At 35.4% G+C, this 19,625-nt stretch overlaps 1 protein-coding gene across 9 annotated transcripts in view; it reads left to right on the top strand.

The window, feature by feature from the left end:
- Nucleotides 1-19,619, top strand: part of LOC141433220 (lysosomal proton-coupled steroid conjugate and bile acid symporter SLC46A3-like) — a 39,233-nt gene extending 19,614 nt beyond the window's left edge. For 3 of the 9 annotated variants that reach the window (XM_074095164.1, XM_074095165.1, XM_074095162.1), the window contains exons 2-8: nt 12,169-13,453; nt 14,761-14,914; nt 15,678-15,779; nt 16,067-16,204; nt 17,482-17,565; nt 17,856-18,012; nt 19,088-19,619. In XM_074095164.1, the coding sequence (XP_073951265.1) occupies nt 12,644-13,453; nt 14,761-14,914; nt 15,678-15,779; nt 16,067-16,204; nt 17,482-17,565; nt 17,856-18,012; nt 19,088-19,247 (1,605 nt within the window). In that variant the 5' untranslated portion in view covers nt 12,169-12,643 and the 3' untranslated portion in view covers nt 19,248-19,619. Of the gene's footprint in view, nt 1-9,928; nt 10,035-10,203; nt 10,234-11,100; nt 11,171-11,211; nt 11,354-12,168; nt 13,454-14,760; nt 14,915-15,677; nt 15,780-16,066; nt 16,205-17,481; nt 17,566-17,855; nt 18,013-19,087 lie in introns of those variants that run through there. The other 6 variants (XM_074095158.1, XM_074095161.1, XM_074095159.1 and 3 more) reach the window with 6 other exon arrangements.
- The last annotated feature ends 6 nt before the right edge of the window (nt 19,620-19,625 follow it).

Genomic DNA, 19,625 nt, shown 5'->3' with positions numbered 1-19,625 from the left:
CCGCTATATCAAAAAATACTAAAAACAGAGTAATATAAATATTTAAGGGGGGCTCCAACCAAAAATCGTGATTTTTTTCGCCGTTTTTTGCTCGATATTAATAACGGCAACACGTAGACGGTTGAAATATTCATAGTCGTATATTCACTTTAAAAATAAATAATTCAATTAAAATAAAATTAATGATTAAGGGGGCTCCCATACAACAAACGTGTTATTTTTTTGCTAATGTCTAATGTTTTTGTTAAGTAATTAAATTAATTAAAATGTACATGTCTTTATTAGGATAAACATATAATAGAATGACAGTCCAAGTCATCAACAACTGTAACTAAGAAACCATTCAAATCAAATATGTGACACGCCTCCGCCGTGAATCAGAGGAGCAGGGAGTGGTCTAGGTGTCGGATCCACAGGAGTCCGCTGTCTGTCCTAATCTGGTAATGTAGCTGTCCGAGACGGCGGACTACAGTGCCAAACTCCCATTTGGTTTTCGATACCGAGTAGTCCCTTGCTTGGACTCTGGCTCCGGGACTGAACTCTCTCCCGTCTGTACCGTGTCGAGGCTGTCTGGGGGTGGTTTAGGAACTGCTCTGATCTTAGCAGCCAATCTTGTTCGTATTTCCCTTCCGAACATAATAACATATGGAGAGTCTCCTGAGGAAGTAGGTGTAGCTCGAAGAACATGTTTCACTAAACGGATTTTCTGTGAGATATCGCCACTCTCCCCCTCTAATTTATGCAGTGCTCGTTTGGCAATCTGTACGAAACGTTCCGCTTGCCCGTTTGTAGCCGGGTGATACGGCGCAATTGTTTTATGTGCAATACCAGAGGTATGTAGGAAGTTTTCAAATTCTTGGGAGACAAATTGTCTCGCGTTATCTGATACTACTGTATAGGGTAATCCAAAAGTATCAAATAGTCCATCTAATTTCTGAATACAGAATGAGCTTGTCATCGTTTTAGTAGGAATAATTTCCACCCATTTTGAAAAGGCGTCCACTACAATAAAAAGTTGATAGCCAGATATAGGCCCTGCAAAATCAATATGAATTCTTTGCCAAGGACCCGTTGGATCTTCCCAATGATGTAGTGGGGCTTTAGGAGGTTCATTTTGGTGTAATCTGCAAGTTCGACATGATTTCACTTTAGTTTCGATATCTTTATCAATATTTTTCCAATATACGAAGCTACGAGCAAGAAGTTTCATTTTTAAAATCCCAATATGGCCAATGTGAAGTTCGTCTAAAATTTGTTGCTGTAATTTTCGAGGAATTATTACTCTTGTACCTTTTAGAATACAGTCATTTTGCAGTGTCAATTCGTTATCATTGTATCCTGATTCTCTAAGTGAATTTCCCGATTGTAGTGTTTGAAACAAGTTCCGTAGTTCGGGGTCTTCTTTTGTTTCTTTGGAAATAATTTCGGGTGAAATGTTTAATGTGTTTATCTGCCTTAGTTGAAATATGCCATGTTGGTCAATATTACTGTCGTTAACTTTTTCAACAGGAAATCGTGAGAGGTAGTCTGCATTGGAATGCTTTGAAGAACTTCTATATTCTATATTGTAGTCAAATCCAGATAGAAAATGTGCATAATGGAATAGCCTCATTGTACTCAATGTTGGTAAGGTTTGATGTGGATGGAAAATTGAAGTCAGTGGCTTGTGGTCTGTGATAAGGGTAAACTTGCGACCATAACAGTAGTGAAAGAATTTCTTTAATCCCCAGAATATAGCAGTTGCTTCTTTGTCGATTTGACTGTATTTCTTTTCACTATTAGTTAGAGATCTAGAGGCAAATGCTATTGGGCGATCTGAGCCATCCGGTAGTCTATGGCTGAGTACTGCACCCAGTACTGCATGACGCATCTGTTGCTAAAATTAATGGTTTTTTCTGATCGAAGTGTAATAAGACTCTTTCACTGAGTATTTCTGTTTTGACATTCTTGAAGCTTTCTTCGCATTTCGGAGACCAAATAAATTTTGTTCCTTTCTTCAGGAGTGCATTTAAAGGGCTTGTAATAGATGCAAGGTTAGGTATAAATTTATTATAGTAATTTGCCATACCCAAAAAGGTTCGTAGTTCGTTTACATTCGTCGGACGTTGCGCGTTGAAAATTGCTTTGACTTTATCTTTATTCTTATGCAATCCGTTTTGTCAATTGTATGTCCCAAGTAATTAATACTTCTTTTGAAAAAGTGACATTTTTCCTTATTAACTCGAAGGTTACTTTCTTTTAGTTTCTCCAAGACTTGTCTAAGCCTACAAAGTAGTTCTTCTTCTGTAGAGCCCTGTATAATAATATCATCGAAAAAGCATTTTACTCCATCTATACCAAGTAATAATTGGTCCATAAACTTTTGCCAAAGGCTAGGGGCAACTTTAACTCCAAACATGAGCCGGTTTACCTTAAAAGTACCTTTATGTGTGCTTAAGGTTTGTAATAAGGCACTTTCTTCATCCATTACCATGTTCAAGTATGCTTGTGTGATGTCTAAGGTACAGAACAGTTGCCCGCCATTCATTTCAGCTAAAATATCTTCAATTATTGGAATTGGGTATTGTTCGTCTTTTATAACTTTGTTTAAAGTAATCTTGTAGTCAGCACAAAGTCTGATGCTGCCGTTAGGTTTGACTATCGGAACGACAGGTGTGCCCCAGTCTGAGTGGTCTATCTTTGTAATAATTCCTAATTTTTCAAGGCGGTTTATTTCGTCATCTACTTTGGTTCGTAATGCGTAAGGAATTCTACGAGGTTTGATAAAGATCGGTTGTGAGTTTTCTGTAAGAGTGAGATGGCCTCGAATGTTTGGAATTTCGCCCAAATTTGAATTAAATACAGTGGAATCGTACTCTTCTAGTAATTTTTCTAGTTTCGGTATGTTTTCACATTCTTGGACGGTTCTCATATCGGCAAGCGTGATGTTGAACTCTTTCATCCAGCTTCGGCCGAGGATAGGGTCAACATTCTTGTCTATTATGTATAATTTTCCGTAAAAAGTCTGATTTCCATAGGTGCATTTGACATATACCACACCAGTGGGTTTAAATACTTCACCTGTATAAGTTCTTAGCTTCATGTTAGTCGTGAAAACTTTCTTTTTAATGTTGAGTTTTTTATATTCTTTTAATGATATAGTAGAAAGTGTAGCACCAGTATCAAATTCCATATTGACTCTTGTACCTTCAATTTCAATTGGTATAATGTATTTGTCAGAGATTTCACTTTTTACTAAGTTGATCTCCGCTGTGCTGTTGGCGCTGAGGCTGCTTGTAGAGTAATCCAGTAAGTTTGTGTTATTACTTCTACGTCCTTGTAAGCAGACTCGAGCTAAGTGGCCTTCTTTTTGGCACTTGCGACACGTGCTTTTTATGGCGCCACATTCATTCGCTTTGTGATCGTTTTTACCACATCGATAACATTTGCCCTTCAGGTCTTTGATGGTTTGTGGATTTGAAGCGTATCTTGGTGCTTTCGATACTTTATTCATATTGTCAAAGGATGTATGACGAATTGATACAGACATGGTTGAATTTTCAGTTTTTCCCTTTTCCATCAACGTGGCGGTATCCACTAAATTAGAAAACAGTGTGGTTTTCTTCTGTTGTAATATTTTTGTACGAATATCTCCATCTTTTAATCCCCGTATGAACTGTAGTGATAAGAATGATTCAACTGTAGGTTTTTTGCAATGTATACATTTGAATTCGCAATTTAGAGATAACTTTTTCAATTCTGACGCGTAGATTGCAATTGTTTCATCGGCTTGTTGTAAACGTGATATAAAATTATGTTGCGACGCCCATATGCTTGGTTTAGGGTCTATAAATTTATCCAAAATATCTGTAAGTTCTTCAAAAGTCTTATCGATCGGTTCTTCGGGAGAACACAGGTCATATAATCTTTCGTGGATATCTGGAGGTAAAGTAGACAGTAAGGTATAAACTTTCGTTTTAGGATGAGTGATGTTATTTAGTAGGATATAAACGGAAAGCCGCTTTATGAAATTTTTGAAAGTCTCTTTGGCTTGAAATGGTTGAAAATTAATTCTCGGTTGTGCCTCATGATGGGCATTCGTGACGGAGGTTACTTGAGTTATAGGAGGTATGTTACTTTCTTTTTGTATACATTTATCAATCGTAAAATTTTTGTGCGTAACTTCGTATAAATCTCGTCAATCTCATACCTGTATGCCATTTCTACCTCAAGATCTTCCTCTTCCGTCTCCTCTTCTATTCGACATTGTATATTTTGTAAGCCATCGTAAGTATTTTGTAGTGTAAGAAGTCGGGTTTCTAGTTCTTCGTAAGTATGTAAGTTTTGTTCATCTTGAAATGCGTTGTACGTTTTAGTTAGTACACCGCGTAGGGTGGCACGCGCACGTTTGCCTTTCAAATCAAACGACATCGTCGCCAATTTGTTAAGTAATTAAATTAATTAAAATGTACATGTATTTATTAGGATAAACATATAATAGAATGACAGTCCAAGTCATCAACAACTGTAACTAAGAAACCATTCAAATCAAATATGTGACAGTTTTATATATAGATAATGGTACGGAATCTTTCGTGCGCGAGTATTAAGCATTTATAGTAAATAAATTATTTCAAATTATCCCGACAAAGGTTCTTTGAGTCAACACTCAAAAGATTTTTGAATAATTTATTGAGTCAGGCGTTACTTTGCAGAGTTCCATATCAATGAACTAAACTAGCTATATAAGATGTTTAAAAAGGACAAAGATGTTCAGATCATGAGACAGGAGTCAAAACTGTACATCCTGCGTTTTTATATTGTAGACCTATTAGATATAGTAAAGACCGCTGCGGAAACCGACCAACCAACCGAAAACCTTCAATGCTTGTGTACGCCAATAGTAGCGTGTTTTAAAAATAGTAGATTGTACGACAAGAGCATAAAACGAGCCATTTTACTCAAGACGTTCATATAGCTACCCGAGCTGGTACGGCGAGGGTGGATAGACACGTCGAGGGGAAAATGGGTTTAATGCTCAAGTTTTACACTGCATTTCACTTAAATTGCGAGGAAATGAAATAGCAACAGTGGAAACAATTATTCACTTTCTATGTACCTTCTATTTTTTATGCATTATATAATTCCATTTTTAATTTTATTGATTTCTTTTGATTGATTTGATTGATTTTCAATTTCATATAAATTAAAAATTATTAAAAAAATATTTAGAAACTTTTTGTTTGTGGCTGTTGACACCTGATTACCTTGGTCTTAGACGAACCAGAGCATAAAAACATTAAATTAAAAAAAATCAAAAACCCCGACTGCCTTGAAAGCTAAAAGGAAGAAATAAGTCTAGTGGTCTAAAACTCTGTCAAGAAGCTCATTTAAGGTTCAACAGACGGGACCCATTACCAAGATTTTTTGAACTGGTTACGATTTGAATGGTTCCCGACTGTTGAACCTTAAATGAGCTTTTTGACAGAGTTCTAGACCACTAGACTTATTTTCTTCCTTTTAGTTTTTAAGGCAGTCAGGATTTTTGATTTTTTAAATTTAATGTTTTTTATTTTATACTTTTTTGATATTTCTGTGAAAGTAGTGCATTAAAAGTATTATAACCCGTATATATTTAGAATGGGCTAATTATTAGCTTTCATTTGATTCCCATATTGTCACAATACAATTTTTTTTTTATTCCTTAGCCATATTTTTTTCGCAGATGCCATATTGAAATATTATATACCCTATGTCACTCCGACAGTTATGACAAATCCAATGATACGTCATATGTCACAATCCGTCCAGCCGTTTAGGCTGCAGCGAGGACCAAAGAAATGGACATACATACCCACATACATACATACATACATACTTATATTCATACATACGCTCGAAATACATAACCCTCCTTCGAGCAGTCGGGTAAAAAGTCATCTTATGTCGCCTAGACACAGCATAAACACGAACGTTACGAGCATGAGAAGTGAAAAAAATCTTACATACCTCATTGTGTACATTACACGTGGTTAAATTAAAACTCCAAATGAATTAACAATTATTTCCATGCTCTGCCTCAGTTGATTGTCCTAAATTGTCCATTTTAAAATTGACTCTTCAGGTGTTTTCCGATCAACAAAACAGGTCAGTTGAGTAAATTTCTGGATTTTCCCAGTCCGCAGAGGCAAGAATGTTTACATGTTAGTTAAATTGAAGTTGTTTAATGAAGCTGAGATTCTCTCGGGTCCACCCGATTCTCAAACAATCTGTATGCAAATGTTATAAACGATTTTTCTTTTGTTTACGTTTTCAATTCTCAAAATGTCCACTTTGAACTTAGTTGTACTACCTGAGTCGTTTTCCAACTTACATTTTTCTAGACGTCAAGAGCTGCAAGTCTGGGTTTCAGTTATGTTTTTATGGATGTCTAATGTTATAAAGAGACTATTAAATCTATAAATATTTATTCGCAAAGCATAATCTAAGCCATGAGTTGTTTAAAAAGTGGCAAACGTATAAATTATGTCTAATTATTTCGAATTGTTATTTGTTTATTAAAATAGAGTATGTACATACTGTTTGCAAAAAATATGTACACGTATTACGATTAATACGATAAAATGTACTGTCGCTTGTTTGAACCGTTTCCTGGTTTTATCTGCATTTACTGAAACTGACCGCAGTAAGAACTTTCATATTCCCAGTTATAATTTTAAAACGTTCAAACATTCTTTTTTTTCTAAATAAATAAAGGACCAATCTATATATTTTTTTTTTAAATTAACCTTCCAAATTAAATAACAGCAAGAAATAATTGAATAAACATTTTAATATACCCAACTAACTTTCGTCAGTTGTGTTTGATTCTTTGACATCACATTTACCGGCCACTAATTATTCTTGAAAGAGATTTGGCAGTGAAATGAAATTTCCAAGATTGTTTCTAGGTATAGCGCTAAAAATAACGATGTTCAAATTTATTAGGTAACTTGACTACTTTTACTAGGTTGACTTTGACTTTATTTAATTCAATCTGTACTTCTTTTGTTTTTTTTTTATATAAGATAACCCTTTGATCTATTCAATTAATAAATTAAACGATTTTTAAAAAACACCTTTTTGCTCGTTTGACGTGCAATTGAAGTTAAGCCAAACAGGATGTGAAATGACAAAAAATAACAAAATAGCATAGCACCTACATTGATTGCGCGTTTTCCCGGATGTGCATGGTTTTCCTAGTCATTACAGCTAAACATACCTAGACATTACACACAAACCACTTATGCCTGGAGATGACGCGCGCATTCCCTTTTATCAAAAAATATAACGTGCAATAACCAAATCACACAGAGCATAGTAAACATTTTTATGTAACAAACATTTAAAAAAAAAACAAAAAAGATCTGCAATGTCACTAAAATGCTTCATCATATAAGTAAGTACACCGAATGGAGTCGTGGCATACACCGCGAAATATGGAATAAGTTCTCGAGATGGTTATTTTATATTTACCTTGTGATATCTTTTTGTAAGCATATTGTAAACATTTATTTGCTTTGGTGAAACTGTAATGCTGTGAAATTTTAATTTATGTGCGAATTTAGGAAATATGTGAGGGTTCCTGAATGAAAAACAAATATGAGTACAGGAGTATTGTGTGCTGTTACGTGTTTATCTTGCTTCCCACGAAAAATGCAGGATGTAAATAGTGTGAAAAAAATACAATATAAATTAAGACAATAGAAATATTATTGCATAAACTGTGAGGAATATGTACACTTCAGCTCTGTAGAGTCAACATGTGGTACAAAGTGTCAACAGTTCCCCGTTTCGGGCAAACAATGTATTCAGATGGACTTAATTCGAGAGAAGTAAACTATAATGTAATGTTGTAGGTACCCTGTAAACTACTAGGTCAGAAAGTTTGACGAGTCCTTAAGAAATATTAATTTTAAGTATTTCGTAGTAGTAGTTCGTAGCTTCACACTGACCTGCCATGCATGAGTTAAAAAGTCATATTATCACTCATTTAATAATGGCCGAATTTAGGCGAGTCTTTGGTACCCGGAAATCTTGTTAAGCTTAGAAAAAAAAGAGAACCCTTACTCTCGATTGCAACAACTCGCGTAATAAATGCTTACTACACATACATAAAATAACTGAAAGTATCATTAACAGGTAATTCGAAAACGACCGTTTCATTTCATATCGTTGTAATTTGAACATTTTCAATATTTAGTACCTAGTTTGAAGGTCACTTCCGATTCTTATTTGTTTTTTTCAGTAACTTTTTAGCAATAGGTAAGTAATAGGTAATTCAGCAGGATATACGACAGGCCTAAAAAGGAACACCGCTACTCACACAGGCCTCCAATCAACGACAAAAATTACAAGTGCTACGAAGCTACCTAATTGTTTACTTTTTCATACAAAAGGCGACAATTGAGTTGAACTAACCTTTTCCTGTGTCATTGTCTACTGGGAATCCGATTATCGCTATCCCGTGGGAACATTTAAATTTTCTGGGACAAAAATTATCCTGTCTTTCGCAAGGTCTCAAACTATCTCCATATTAAATTCCATGTATCAATTGAACAGTTCAAGTGTGAAGACAAAAGACCGACAGAAGCCACGATCGGACGGACGGACGAGAAACTATAAGGGTTTCTTGAATGATAAAAAAACAGTTCTTAGCGCTGTATTACAATTAGATAGTAATTGCTAGTATTATTTACTTTTGCTATTTGATCGTATACGTAGTTAGGTATTATCTGCCTTAATTAAGCACTTTCGCGTGTTAAATCGAGTCATGGTGAATTTTCAAGAATACGTGGTAATTATATTATACTGATGTTTATGGCCGGTGGTGCTCTCTTACCATAAGGAGACCCACTTGCTCGTTTGTCACCCAGACGAATAAAAAAAAAACAATACTATCCGCATATATGAGAAAGTTTTCGAGTAGAGCTTATAAATAGTAAACTGAACTAGTAGGCATCTCTAATACCTTTAAACGAGCAATTATTGTATTATTTATATATATAAAATCAGAATCTCGGAAACAGCTACAACGATTTCGATGAAATTTGGTATGTAGGGTTTCTTGGGGATGACAACTGAGACTTCGATGTCTGTCTGTCTGTCCGTCTGTCACAGGGCTCTATCTCTTGAGCCGTTATAACTAGGCACTTGAAATTTTCACAGATTATGTATACACCTTGAAAAAATTAAATGCACAACCCATGGAAATAAGTTTCTAAAAAATAACAAACTAAATAAATTAGTAAGTAGTGGTTTTAAATGCTCTATATAAATCAATGAAAACACAACGAGTGCACTCCTCACGTGATGGATTGCTACTACGAGTAAGTCAAAAAGACAATTGTCATTTTCTACTACACGAATCTTTCCGATTTCCCCCGAAACCCGAAGGTTTTTCTAAGAGCTCACGGATTGTAGAATCCTTGACAATCCGAATAATGACGGACGAGCGAAACCACCGGATGCTAACAACATAAGGGTACAGATCCCGCCAACTTCTAGCCTTACATGACCATAGAGTCTGGCCAAGCTAACTCTGCAGAGAATAATATGGTAACACTGCAAATGTAACGCATATTATGTACGTGGCTTGACGTTAAAATACAGTGTTGCCAAATTATTCCGTTGCAGACTTAGCTCTAGCTTGGCCAGGCTCTATTACTTGTGCCTTTTGACATTACCTACTTAGTCTATTCGAATAATTCGCAGTAGTTCCTTTAGCAGTACAAAAAAAGGAGAATATGAAAATAAAACAATTAAAGAAACTACTGCGAGTAACCAGACATTTTTTTAAGAATAAAATAGTCTTAGCAGTCCTAGGTCAAAGAAGAATCGCGTTAGCATGTTACTTGCGGCTTAGTACTTCACATAATTCTACAGTGACGTGATAATCGATGTATATTGTCGGATGAACCGTTTAATAACAGTTTAGAGTTTAAGCCAGCAGCAGGTATCAGTCGCAATAACAGTGCGCGTCTGGATGGCCGTGACCGTTTTAAGTCCGCAAAGTGGTAAATAAGTAGTTTACTGGCACCTAAAGGAACTTAACTTTATTTTAAAAGCCTTAATTTAACTTCCAATGTGCATACATTGAATCGGAATCGGATTGAATTTAACTTGCAATATACCTAGGTGCATACCTAGGTATATTGCAAGTTAAATTCAACACACTTTCGGTAGTTAGATTGACTTTCCATTCGGTATAGATATGTAAGTTGGATGACAATATAATAATATTATGGTAGTGCAATCCAGGTGGTCAGCCCGGGATCGTCTCCGCACCAGAGAGCTATTTAACGGTTAATGGCATTGACATAAAATATGGCACGACACTTCCAATACAGTAAAACAAAAGAAGATATTTTTATCAAAAACAAAATTGACTTTGTGGAAAATAATGCTATTTTTATAAAGCTTAAGTATTGAGAAGCATTTGAAATAAATATATCAATTAGAATCAGGTAAAATGTTCTAAAACAAAGGCAAAAAAGATAACCTTTATTTTTGATGGTACTTGACTGTTACCTTGTTACTAAATCTACATACACATACTAACCATACACATTTCAAGTCATCAAATTACTAAAATTGGTCTAAAAAATTATTGTTCGCAGAACAACTCCATGATATCTGGGATTTTATTTTATTTAACAACAGGAACAAAAATTTGAAAACTGATGTAATGTAGTATACCTAGTGCCATCCACGAAGATTAATGACATTGTAATAAGAACCACGGCACGCGTCATCGTGAATGACTCTACCTATAGTTCTTTTCTTTACTGCCTCACAGAAAATAACAACAAGCAACTTTGTTTTTATCCAAGTTCATTCCCAGACGAACAGCTCAAATTTAAGTAGTTCAAAAAATCTTGCCTGTTATTTTATTAATAATAAACTTTGATTTTCAATTTTCAAAGAATAGTCATAGTTTCGTACATTTTTGCGATCGTACGTAAGAATTAGTACCAAGACCTCCTACGTCCTCATATGGAAAAATAAGACATGATCAACCCCTCTCCGCCCTAAATCGTCTAACATACTAAACGAATGGCGCTTTACCCACCTAGGTAATTAACTGATTTTGTCAGGCCCTCATCATGCATGTCTCAAGAATCGGGCTGTATTTACTGGTCTGCGAAAAATGGTTTGTTTAATGTTTTATTTTTTGCTGTTTGTTTCCGATAGCGATACAATTAACGATGTAAAAAATTCTCATTGTTGTCGTTTGCGAGCTGTATCTTGTAACAACGCAGCACAAAAGGCACGCAACTTCAATGATGGGCATGTTATAACCACATGCACACAACTATTTGTACCGTAAAACGGGGTGAGTAGAGACAGAATTTAATATCATACCTCGATAAAAAAAATATTATCATATGTGGCAAGTAGATTTTTGTTCCGGTGGTATGAATTTGCCGAAGAACGAAGTAAAGTCACCGCATAGCTCAAAAAATACGGCAATTGGTGAATACAAATGACGAATTGACGTTCGTTGTAGAGTTCTAAAGGGAGGCCTTTGTTCAACAGTGGACGTCTTCGGGGTGATGACAATGATGATTCCAGTTAAAGTCTTTTCACGACCATGAGACTCGGAAAACGAGATGGAAAGTAAAACATTTAAGACGTGATTTTATCATCTAAAAATTGTTTTGTTCCAATATGAATTATTTCTCTAGTTAAATTTAATATGGCAGAAATACAACTATGTTTGTAGACATTTTCCTTGTTAAACTAAAAAAAAGCTTCAAACAAGAAAAAAATTAAAACAGGCGAAATAAAGAAAAACACTAAGTACTGAATAAAAAAATAAAATGTAGCTATAGTTCACAATAAGTATTTCATACTGTGGCAATGATATTAGGTACTTAAGCTCTCGTGAGAAATGATTAAATTTATTAATGAAAATATTAAAAACACCACATTATGCACCCATCATTGAAAAAGATCTTCCGAATAGATAGTCGGATCGTTCCTTATTTCTAATTGTGAAACTTACAAAACAACAATTTTACAAAACAAAATCAAACGATTACTAAAATATTTGATCATCGACAACGATCGAACTTTACCTGGAGTTATAAAACTTGCTGTTTATATTGTGTCAATCTTGAAGAGGTGAAATAAACTTTTTTTTTGCAGGCCTACTATCTAAAATTGCTTAAGCCATCAATTTCATTGGGATTACTGCATAATGTAATGAAATCTATCAATGAACAAAACAAAATTATCCTAAGAATCATGAATAATCAATTAACGCTTAAAAAGGAATAACTAGCAGTAAATCAACTAAGGATGGACAATATATAATAAACACAAAAGTGGTACGCTCAAATCGATAACTGCAAAACTTAATTCTGAAGGGTACCTAATACAGAGTTATCATTAGCAAGTAGCGTGCTAATTGCAGTAATTACAAACAAAAGACTGATATCTGTAGTAGACAAGCTTTATCTATATGTACTAGTAACTGATATCGGACAAACTAATGAAATAAATCATCCAGTCAATATTGCAAAGGCAAACAATGCACCACTCGAAACATTTGTAGCCGTAGCAGCGTCTTCATAGTTAAGATAGTCTCCGGAGTTTGATCATTTGAATAAACGTAACCACCATGACGGATCAAAATAAAAAATCGACGGAGAAAGTGGAGGAAGATCCACTAAATAGACCAGAAAAAAAACAGGAGACGAAAAAAAATACATTTATAGAAAAACTTACAATCATCAAGGACAACATCACAGTCGAACCACTTCTAGCTGGACTAATTGTACCAAGTGTTATCTCCCGGTTTGCAATGGGAAATTTGAACCTAGATAAAGCTTGTAGAGTAAATAAAGGATTTGGTGACGAAATCTGCGACGCACTGGTAAAGAAAACTAGTGACAACTACACGTTTTATGAACAGGAAGTACAAAAATTGATTTCTTCTATTGATATTTGGAAAGGACTCATACAAACAGCGATGCCTTGTATCATTATTATTTTTTTGGGAGCATGGAGTGACAGAACTGGCAAACGAAAACTGTGCATCTTGCTACCTATTTACGGAGAGCTACTGACTGCGATTAGTAATTTGGTGAATGTTTATTTCTTCTACGAGATCCCTGTGCAGGTGACTGTGTTAATGGAGACTATATTCCCCGCATTAACCGGTGGTTGGGTGACAATGTTTCTCGGGGTCTTCAGTTACATCAGCGATATAACATCAGAAGAGTCTAGGACCTTCAGGGTGGGACTTGTCAATTTCTGTATGACAGCTGGTCTCCCCGTTGGAATTGGTCTTAGCGGGTACTTATTGAAAATCATGGGATACTACGGCATATTCAGTATGACTTTGGTACTTTTTATAATCATTCTGATATATGGAACCTGCTGTTTAAAGGAACCCGAACAGTGGCTGAAGGATAAAGGACTGCCCGTGGTAAGTTGGTGCCTATTTAGCTCTGTTGTTATTTATACACTTGAACTGGACGGTTTATAATAGCGTAATCCATGTTATTTATTGATATACTCGTAGTAACACTTGTCTCTAAATACCTTATTTAATTGAAATTTGGTAATGTGTAAATATCAAAAATAATTACCTTATCAATTAATAATTTATATATTATATATATCCGACTGCAAACTGCGTATACGAGTAGGTAGTGGTTATAATATTATAATTTTTTAAAGCTTTATAATTTTTTTTTTGTTGATGGTAGGTATTACATTTTGGTCGGTCATTACTACTTACTACATATAATCACGCCTCTTTCCCGTAGGGGTAGGCAGAGACCACTTCTTTCCACTTGCTACGATCCTTACATACTTGTTTCGCTTCGTCCACTTTCATTATTCCCTTCATACATGCTCTTCGGTTTAGGGTACTCTTGACCTGGCCTTTTTTCAAGACGTCCCTGATTTGGTCTCGAAACGTCCGCCTAGGTCTACCCCTTCCTACACTTTCATTCACACTCGCCTCATACACTTTTTTCGTCAATCGTTCTTCATTCATTCTCTCGACATGGCCAAACCATCTCAGCATACCTTTCTCAATTTTTGTCACTACATCTTCTTTCAGACCACAACGTTTCCTTATCTCACTATTTCTTATCCTGTCACTCAATTTAACTCCTATCATACTTCTTAACGCTCTCATCTCAACTGCATTTTTTCTGCTTTCATGTTTCTTCTGCCATACCAAACTTTCACTTCTGTACATGAGTGTCGGAACCATTACCCCCCCATGCACAGCCAAACGAGCCTTGTTAGACACCTTCCGACTGTTCATAAAGGAGTGCAAAGCTCCATTCACCATGTTTCCTGCATTCACTCTTCTTTCAATATCACTCTCACACTTTCCATCTCTTGTAAACTTTGAACCCAGATACACAAACTCATTCACCTGTTCAATTTGTTCATCTCCAATCACGATATTGCAGTCTGTCACTGTCTCATCTCTTTCAAACACCATCACTTTCGTCTTCTTTACATTCATCTTCATTCCCTTTCTAACAAAAGCTCCACTCATAGCAGTTACCATCTCCTGCAACTCCTCGGCCGAAGACGCAAGTAATACTTGGTCATCAGCATAGAGAAAACATTTGACGAGTAACTCATTCATTCTCAACCCACTTTCATTCTCTTTTACTACTTACTGCACCAACTAAACTAGCGCAGGTTATTGCGCTAGTGAGTAAAAGTTAGTAATGTTGACGTTTTCATGATCACATATTGCTTCAACAGATCGATCGTTCGAAAACATCAGAAGTATCGTTCTTTGATATATCACACGTTCAAGACACCGTCGCTGTGGCTTACCGGCCCCGGGATGGTAATCGGAGGATTAAGGTTATCCTAACGCTATTCTGTGTTTTCATACTCTATGGACCTACCTTGTGTAAGTAAATTTCGCTTTAGTACCTGTCTGGTTTTTTTTTCACATCTATAGACGCGTAATCGGTTTTTAAGCACTACAAATGGCTCTCATCATCGAACCGATCAAAGTATTTTGAACTAAAAATTCAACTCAAAGAAACTGTGAAGGATTTTTTTTAAACTTCAAAAATAACTACATAATTTAAATCTGAAATAGTGTTCAAAATTTTAAAGTTTTTAAACATACATGGTTTGGTGGACAATAAATAGAATTACTTTAGTGAGCGAGGCGTGCAGGTTTTACTAATCTAATATAACGTATGCATTTCGTGGTCTGATATAGACATGCTTCCAGTATATGCAATCAAAAGTTCATTTTGAACTTAAAGTCAAACAAAATAAAATGTTTTCAAATTCAAATTCACGTCAATAATAATTCGGTATAAATTCAATCACTAAATGCCAAATGTTTTATTATTTGTGGAAATCTAATAATAAAGACAGCCCCAGTCTCATTGTTCAAAGTGGTTTAATTTTGAATACACTTTTTAAATTGCGGCAAAATAAAATTATTTTTCTGTACACTTTCGGTATCTCCGGAAATGACGAACCTAAAACCTATCCTATGTTCTTCCCCGGTGCTCTAACTAGGTATCTGTATAGCGAATGTCATCTTATCGGTTCAGTGGTTTACACGTGAAGAAGTAACAAACTAACAGACTTACATACTTTCGCATATATAATATTAGAGGGATTTTAATATACAATATTGTTCTATTTTTCAGCTGAACATTCAGTATTTTACCTGTTCGTGCGTAACCAGTTGAACTGGGACATGGTACAGTTTGGTCTTTTTACGAGCTATTCTATCATCCTGCATTCCTTTGGTAAGCACTTCATTATTTATCAACAGGTATCTATCTAATCTTCTATCTTCTAATACCTTTAAGTAAGTAATTCTTGTATAATTAATAGTACCTGGGCGACTCGTACCGCCGTTCTTAACACATCCACGGAACTCATTAGTTAAACTAAACTCACTAACTAATTTAGTTTAACTAACTAATTACTAAGTTCCTTTCTTTACTCTATCAATTCCAAAAAAATACTAAGTATGCTGAGTATTTTACTGTAAGTTAAACTACTCTAAAAAAAATATTATCTGTGTTTTCAGGGGCCATCTTTTCGATAACGGTGCTGAGTCGAAAACTTCAGGTGGACGATGCATTGCTGTGCACCATTTCCATCTTCAGCAAGTTTGTTGGCTCCATCTGGACGGCATTTGTAACCACTGACATCGAGATGTACTTGGGTATATTACAATTCTTTGGAATCTAACTGTAGTTTATTACCTACACATATAATCAACTGATATAGACAGTTTGGTGTCAATGTGTTGGCTATATACTGTGTAGAGTTAAAAACAATTGCTAGATTCTGATGAATTTAAATAAGCTAAAAAGGCCCGAAAAAATATACGAGTAAGGTGAACGGACTCGTTCCAAATAGGTATTTAAAGTATGAACCAAATAGCTCTGACATCGACGAGCTAGAAATAGCAAACTACAGTAGTTCACAATGCGATATTTTTTTTCTCTTACTTTTTCTATTTTCTTTTTGTCTATACATTAGTTGGTATACAATGCTGTGTTCAACTAAATTGTGTTGTAGGCACTAAATTGTTTATTTTCTTTTTATTCTGCAATGCTGTTGTTTACAGTATGTCATTTTAAAATAAATAAAATTAAATAATACAACAAAAATAGCGTCAATAAGCTTATTGGAAGCTTATTAGCTATAGCTTAGCCCAATGAATTCAATCTGATGCGTAATAATATATCGGTATCAGAAAAGTGTCCTTTTAAATAATGAAATGGTATGCAATAAATTGCACTAATTGACCTAGTTCCACGCGACGCACGCTAAGAAATTTCAACATAATAATCATTTTTTTATTTCGTCGTACTACCAACCAAATTTTTGGGTAATTTGGCCAACAATCCAAATCAATAATTAAATTTTATCCAACCTTAACAAAACACAAGCGAGATAGCGGAACCCGAAGTGTCCAAATTCCCTTTTATAATTCCTGCCTAAACATTAATTTTGTTTATTCAAATAAATCGTTAGGTATATCTTTTTTTTACTATTTACCTGTGACATTAACTTCGCTTTTACATTTTGTAACACTATTTCACTATATAAGCAAATTGTAATTTATTCAGCTTTGTAATCACTTTCGACTAAAAAGTAAGGACAACTAAAAATTGACCGTAGGTAAGGATAACTACGAGTGTTGGCATCACTCTTCTTAATCAGGCTCACATATTATGTAAATGAAACCAACTACTTCTGTTACCAACTTACCTACATTGCATTGTTGCTTATTTATTTCATAGCAGCCCCCTGTATCATTGTCCTTATCTTTACTAATATTATAAATGCGACAATACGCCTGACTTACCTACTATTAAAAGCTGATGTTAGTTATTATTCCATTCTTCAATAACAAGACAGTGACCAAGAACAGTTTAAACCCCGAAGAAATCTCATTTCGATGTTTGAGAGGGGTACCTATTTTGCTTTCAGTACCTGTGGTTGAGATCTTCAATGCGACTACCTTCACTTCACTGCGATCAATTACATCGAAACTTGTAGAGAAAGACGAAACAGGTACAATTTAGATTTTCTCTGCTAATAAAACATTATTTAGGGCAATGAACTAAAATAATTTCTTTGCTCACCCGCGACCTTATGATAGGTAAGTTTATGCAAAATATGCGTGTTCATACAGTTCCTCCACCTTCATGCTGTAAGAACACACACAAATTACATAAACCCATCTATCACAACCACCACACTATACTGACGCGTTCCGAACTCAACCAGAGCTCATCTTCAGAGCAATACAACCGTACACCATTCTACCAGATGTGCTCACCTATGGTATTTATCGATTTCAGCAAAAGTAAACTCCTTGTTTTCTCTAACGGAGACCGTGGCTGCGCTGGTGTTCCTACCGTTCTACTCCTGGTTGTACATGAAGACTCTCAATGTGTTCTCGGGAACGGTCTTCATCATCAGTGCCGCGCTCATCATACCTGCTGTGATAGTTCTCATGTAAGTTTTCAAAGGTTGTTATTATTAAAATTAAATTAAGTATGTGAACGTTGTGTTGGTGATTGCCTGATTGTGTTGGGGAATTTACGTGACTATTCAAGCCCTATTCCAAGCTCAATTACTCGTACTGTTTCTAGTACAGTCGAGGGTATAATATCTATACAGCCGTACCGTCAAATATATGTATACATCGACGTTATGGTTAGTGGCATAAAAGTGTACAGATATTCATGACGTCTTGGTAACGTACATATATTTATGCCCTTGACTGTACCTACCAAAAGTCTCTGGCCTAAGTTGGGAATTTAAAGAAATTAATTTATATTTGTAATCTGCATATAATTATTAATACTAAACAGATTTGTTTACACACATTATACATTTAAATTAACTTCTGCATTTTACCCGACTTAGGTTAGATACTTTTAGTAGGTGCTAATTTGTTTAGTATGAATGAATATGAATACACCTTTAGTTACTTTTGGTGCGGACTAGAAAGCAGCAATTGGGTTTGGAATTTGCCTTGAATTAGCATGAATAACAGTGGTATGGTAAAATTTAGAAAAAAAATTGGTATGCCTCTTTAATACGTGAAGATTTAAGATTTATTTCTTAGCTACGAGGGTTTGGATAGGTCCTTAACAATATGCAGGTGGTAGACCTTGTGCAAGGTCCGCCCGGATTGCTACCACCATCTTGCTCGCAATCCTGCTGTGAAGAGATGCTTGCATTGTTGTGTTTCGGCTGGAGAGTAAGACAGCCGGTGAAATTACTGGCACGTGAGGTATCCCATCTAGGCCTCTAGGTTGGCAACGCGTTTGCAATACCTGGTGTTGCAGATGTTTATGGCGGTGGTGACCTCTTACCATCAGAGACCCACTTGCTCGTTTGTCTTCCAGTCGTATAAAAAAAAAATGCAGATTTGAGTACCACTTATCGATTTAAAGGTTAGTTTGTTAAATATTTTATAGGAGCAAAAATTCGTTTTTTTTTAAATTTGATTCGTCTTTTGTGAGTGGAAAAAATATTGTCCCTGTAAACAAGAGTGATATTGATATTTTACAATTGTTTTCAGGAACTTCTACATTGGACATAAGTTAGAGATGAGACGCGCCAGAAAAATGGCGCTGGAAGCACAAGAAAAGAAAGACACTGAGACCAAACCGGAACCGTTAGACTTTAACAAAGGCCACATAGAGCCGAAGAAAACAATACCGATAGATATTGTTAAGTAGGCATAATATTCATTAATAATAGTGCGATAGAAATGATGAATGGTTGTTCACAAAATTATGAAGGCCAGTGGTAGCGCAGGAACTAAATTTGATGAAGGCAAAACATGTCCTACTCAAACTGCGAGGCCGTGGGTATAGCCCATGTCACCTACGCATTTCACCGTATCGGATGAATAGTCTCAACGACACTGAATAGTTGGTTATGCACCTGTTGGTAAAGACACAGATACAGAAGAATTAATGTATTTATGTATGTAAACTCTTTATTGTACACAATAAGTAACAAACACAATTTACAAACATTGAGATATATGTACAAAGGCGAACTTATCCCTTTGAGGGATCTCTACCAGTCAACCGTTGAGTGGATGAGAGGAG

The sequence above is a fragment of the Choristoneura fumiferana genome, chromosome 12, assembly GCF_025370935.1.
Source record: "Choristoneura fumiferana chromosome 12, NRCan_CFum_1, whole genome shotgun sequence".
In the NCBI taxonomy this organism is placed as follows: domain Eukaryota; kingdom Metazoa; phylum Arthropoda; class Insecta; order Lepidoptera; family Tortricidae; genus Choristoneura; species Choristoneura fumiferana.
This window is presented reverse-complemented; position numbering and strand designations above follow the sequence as displayed.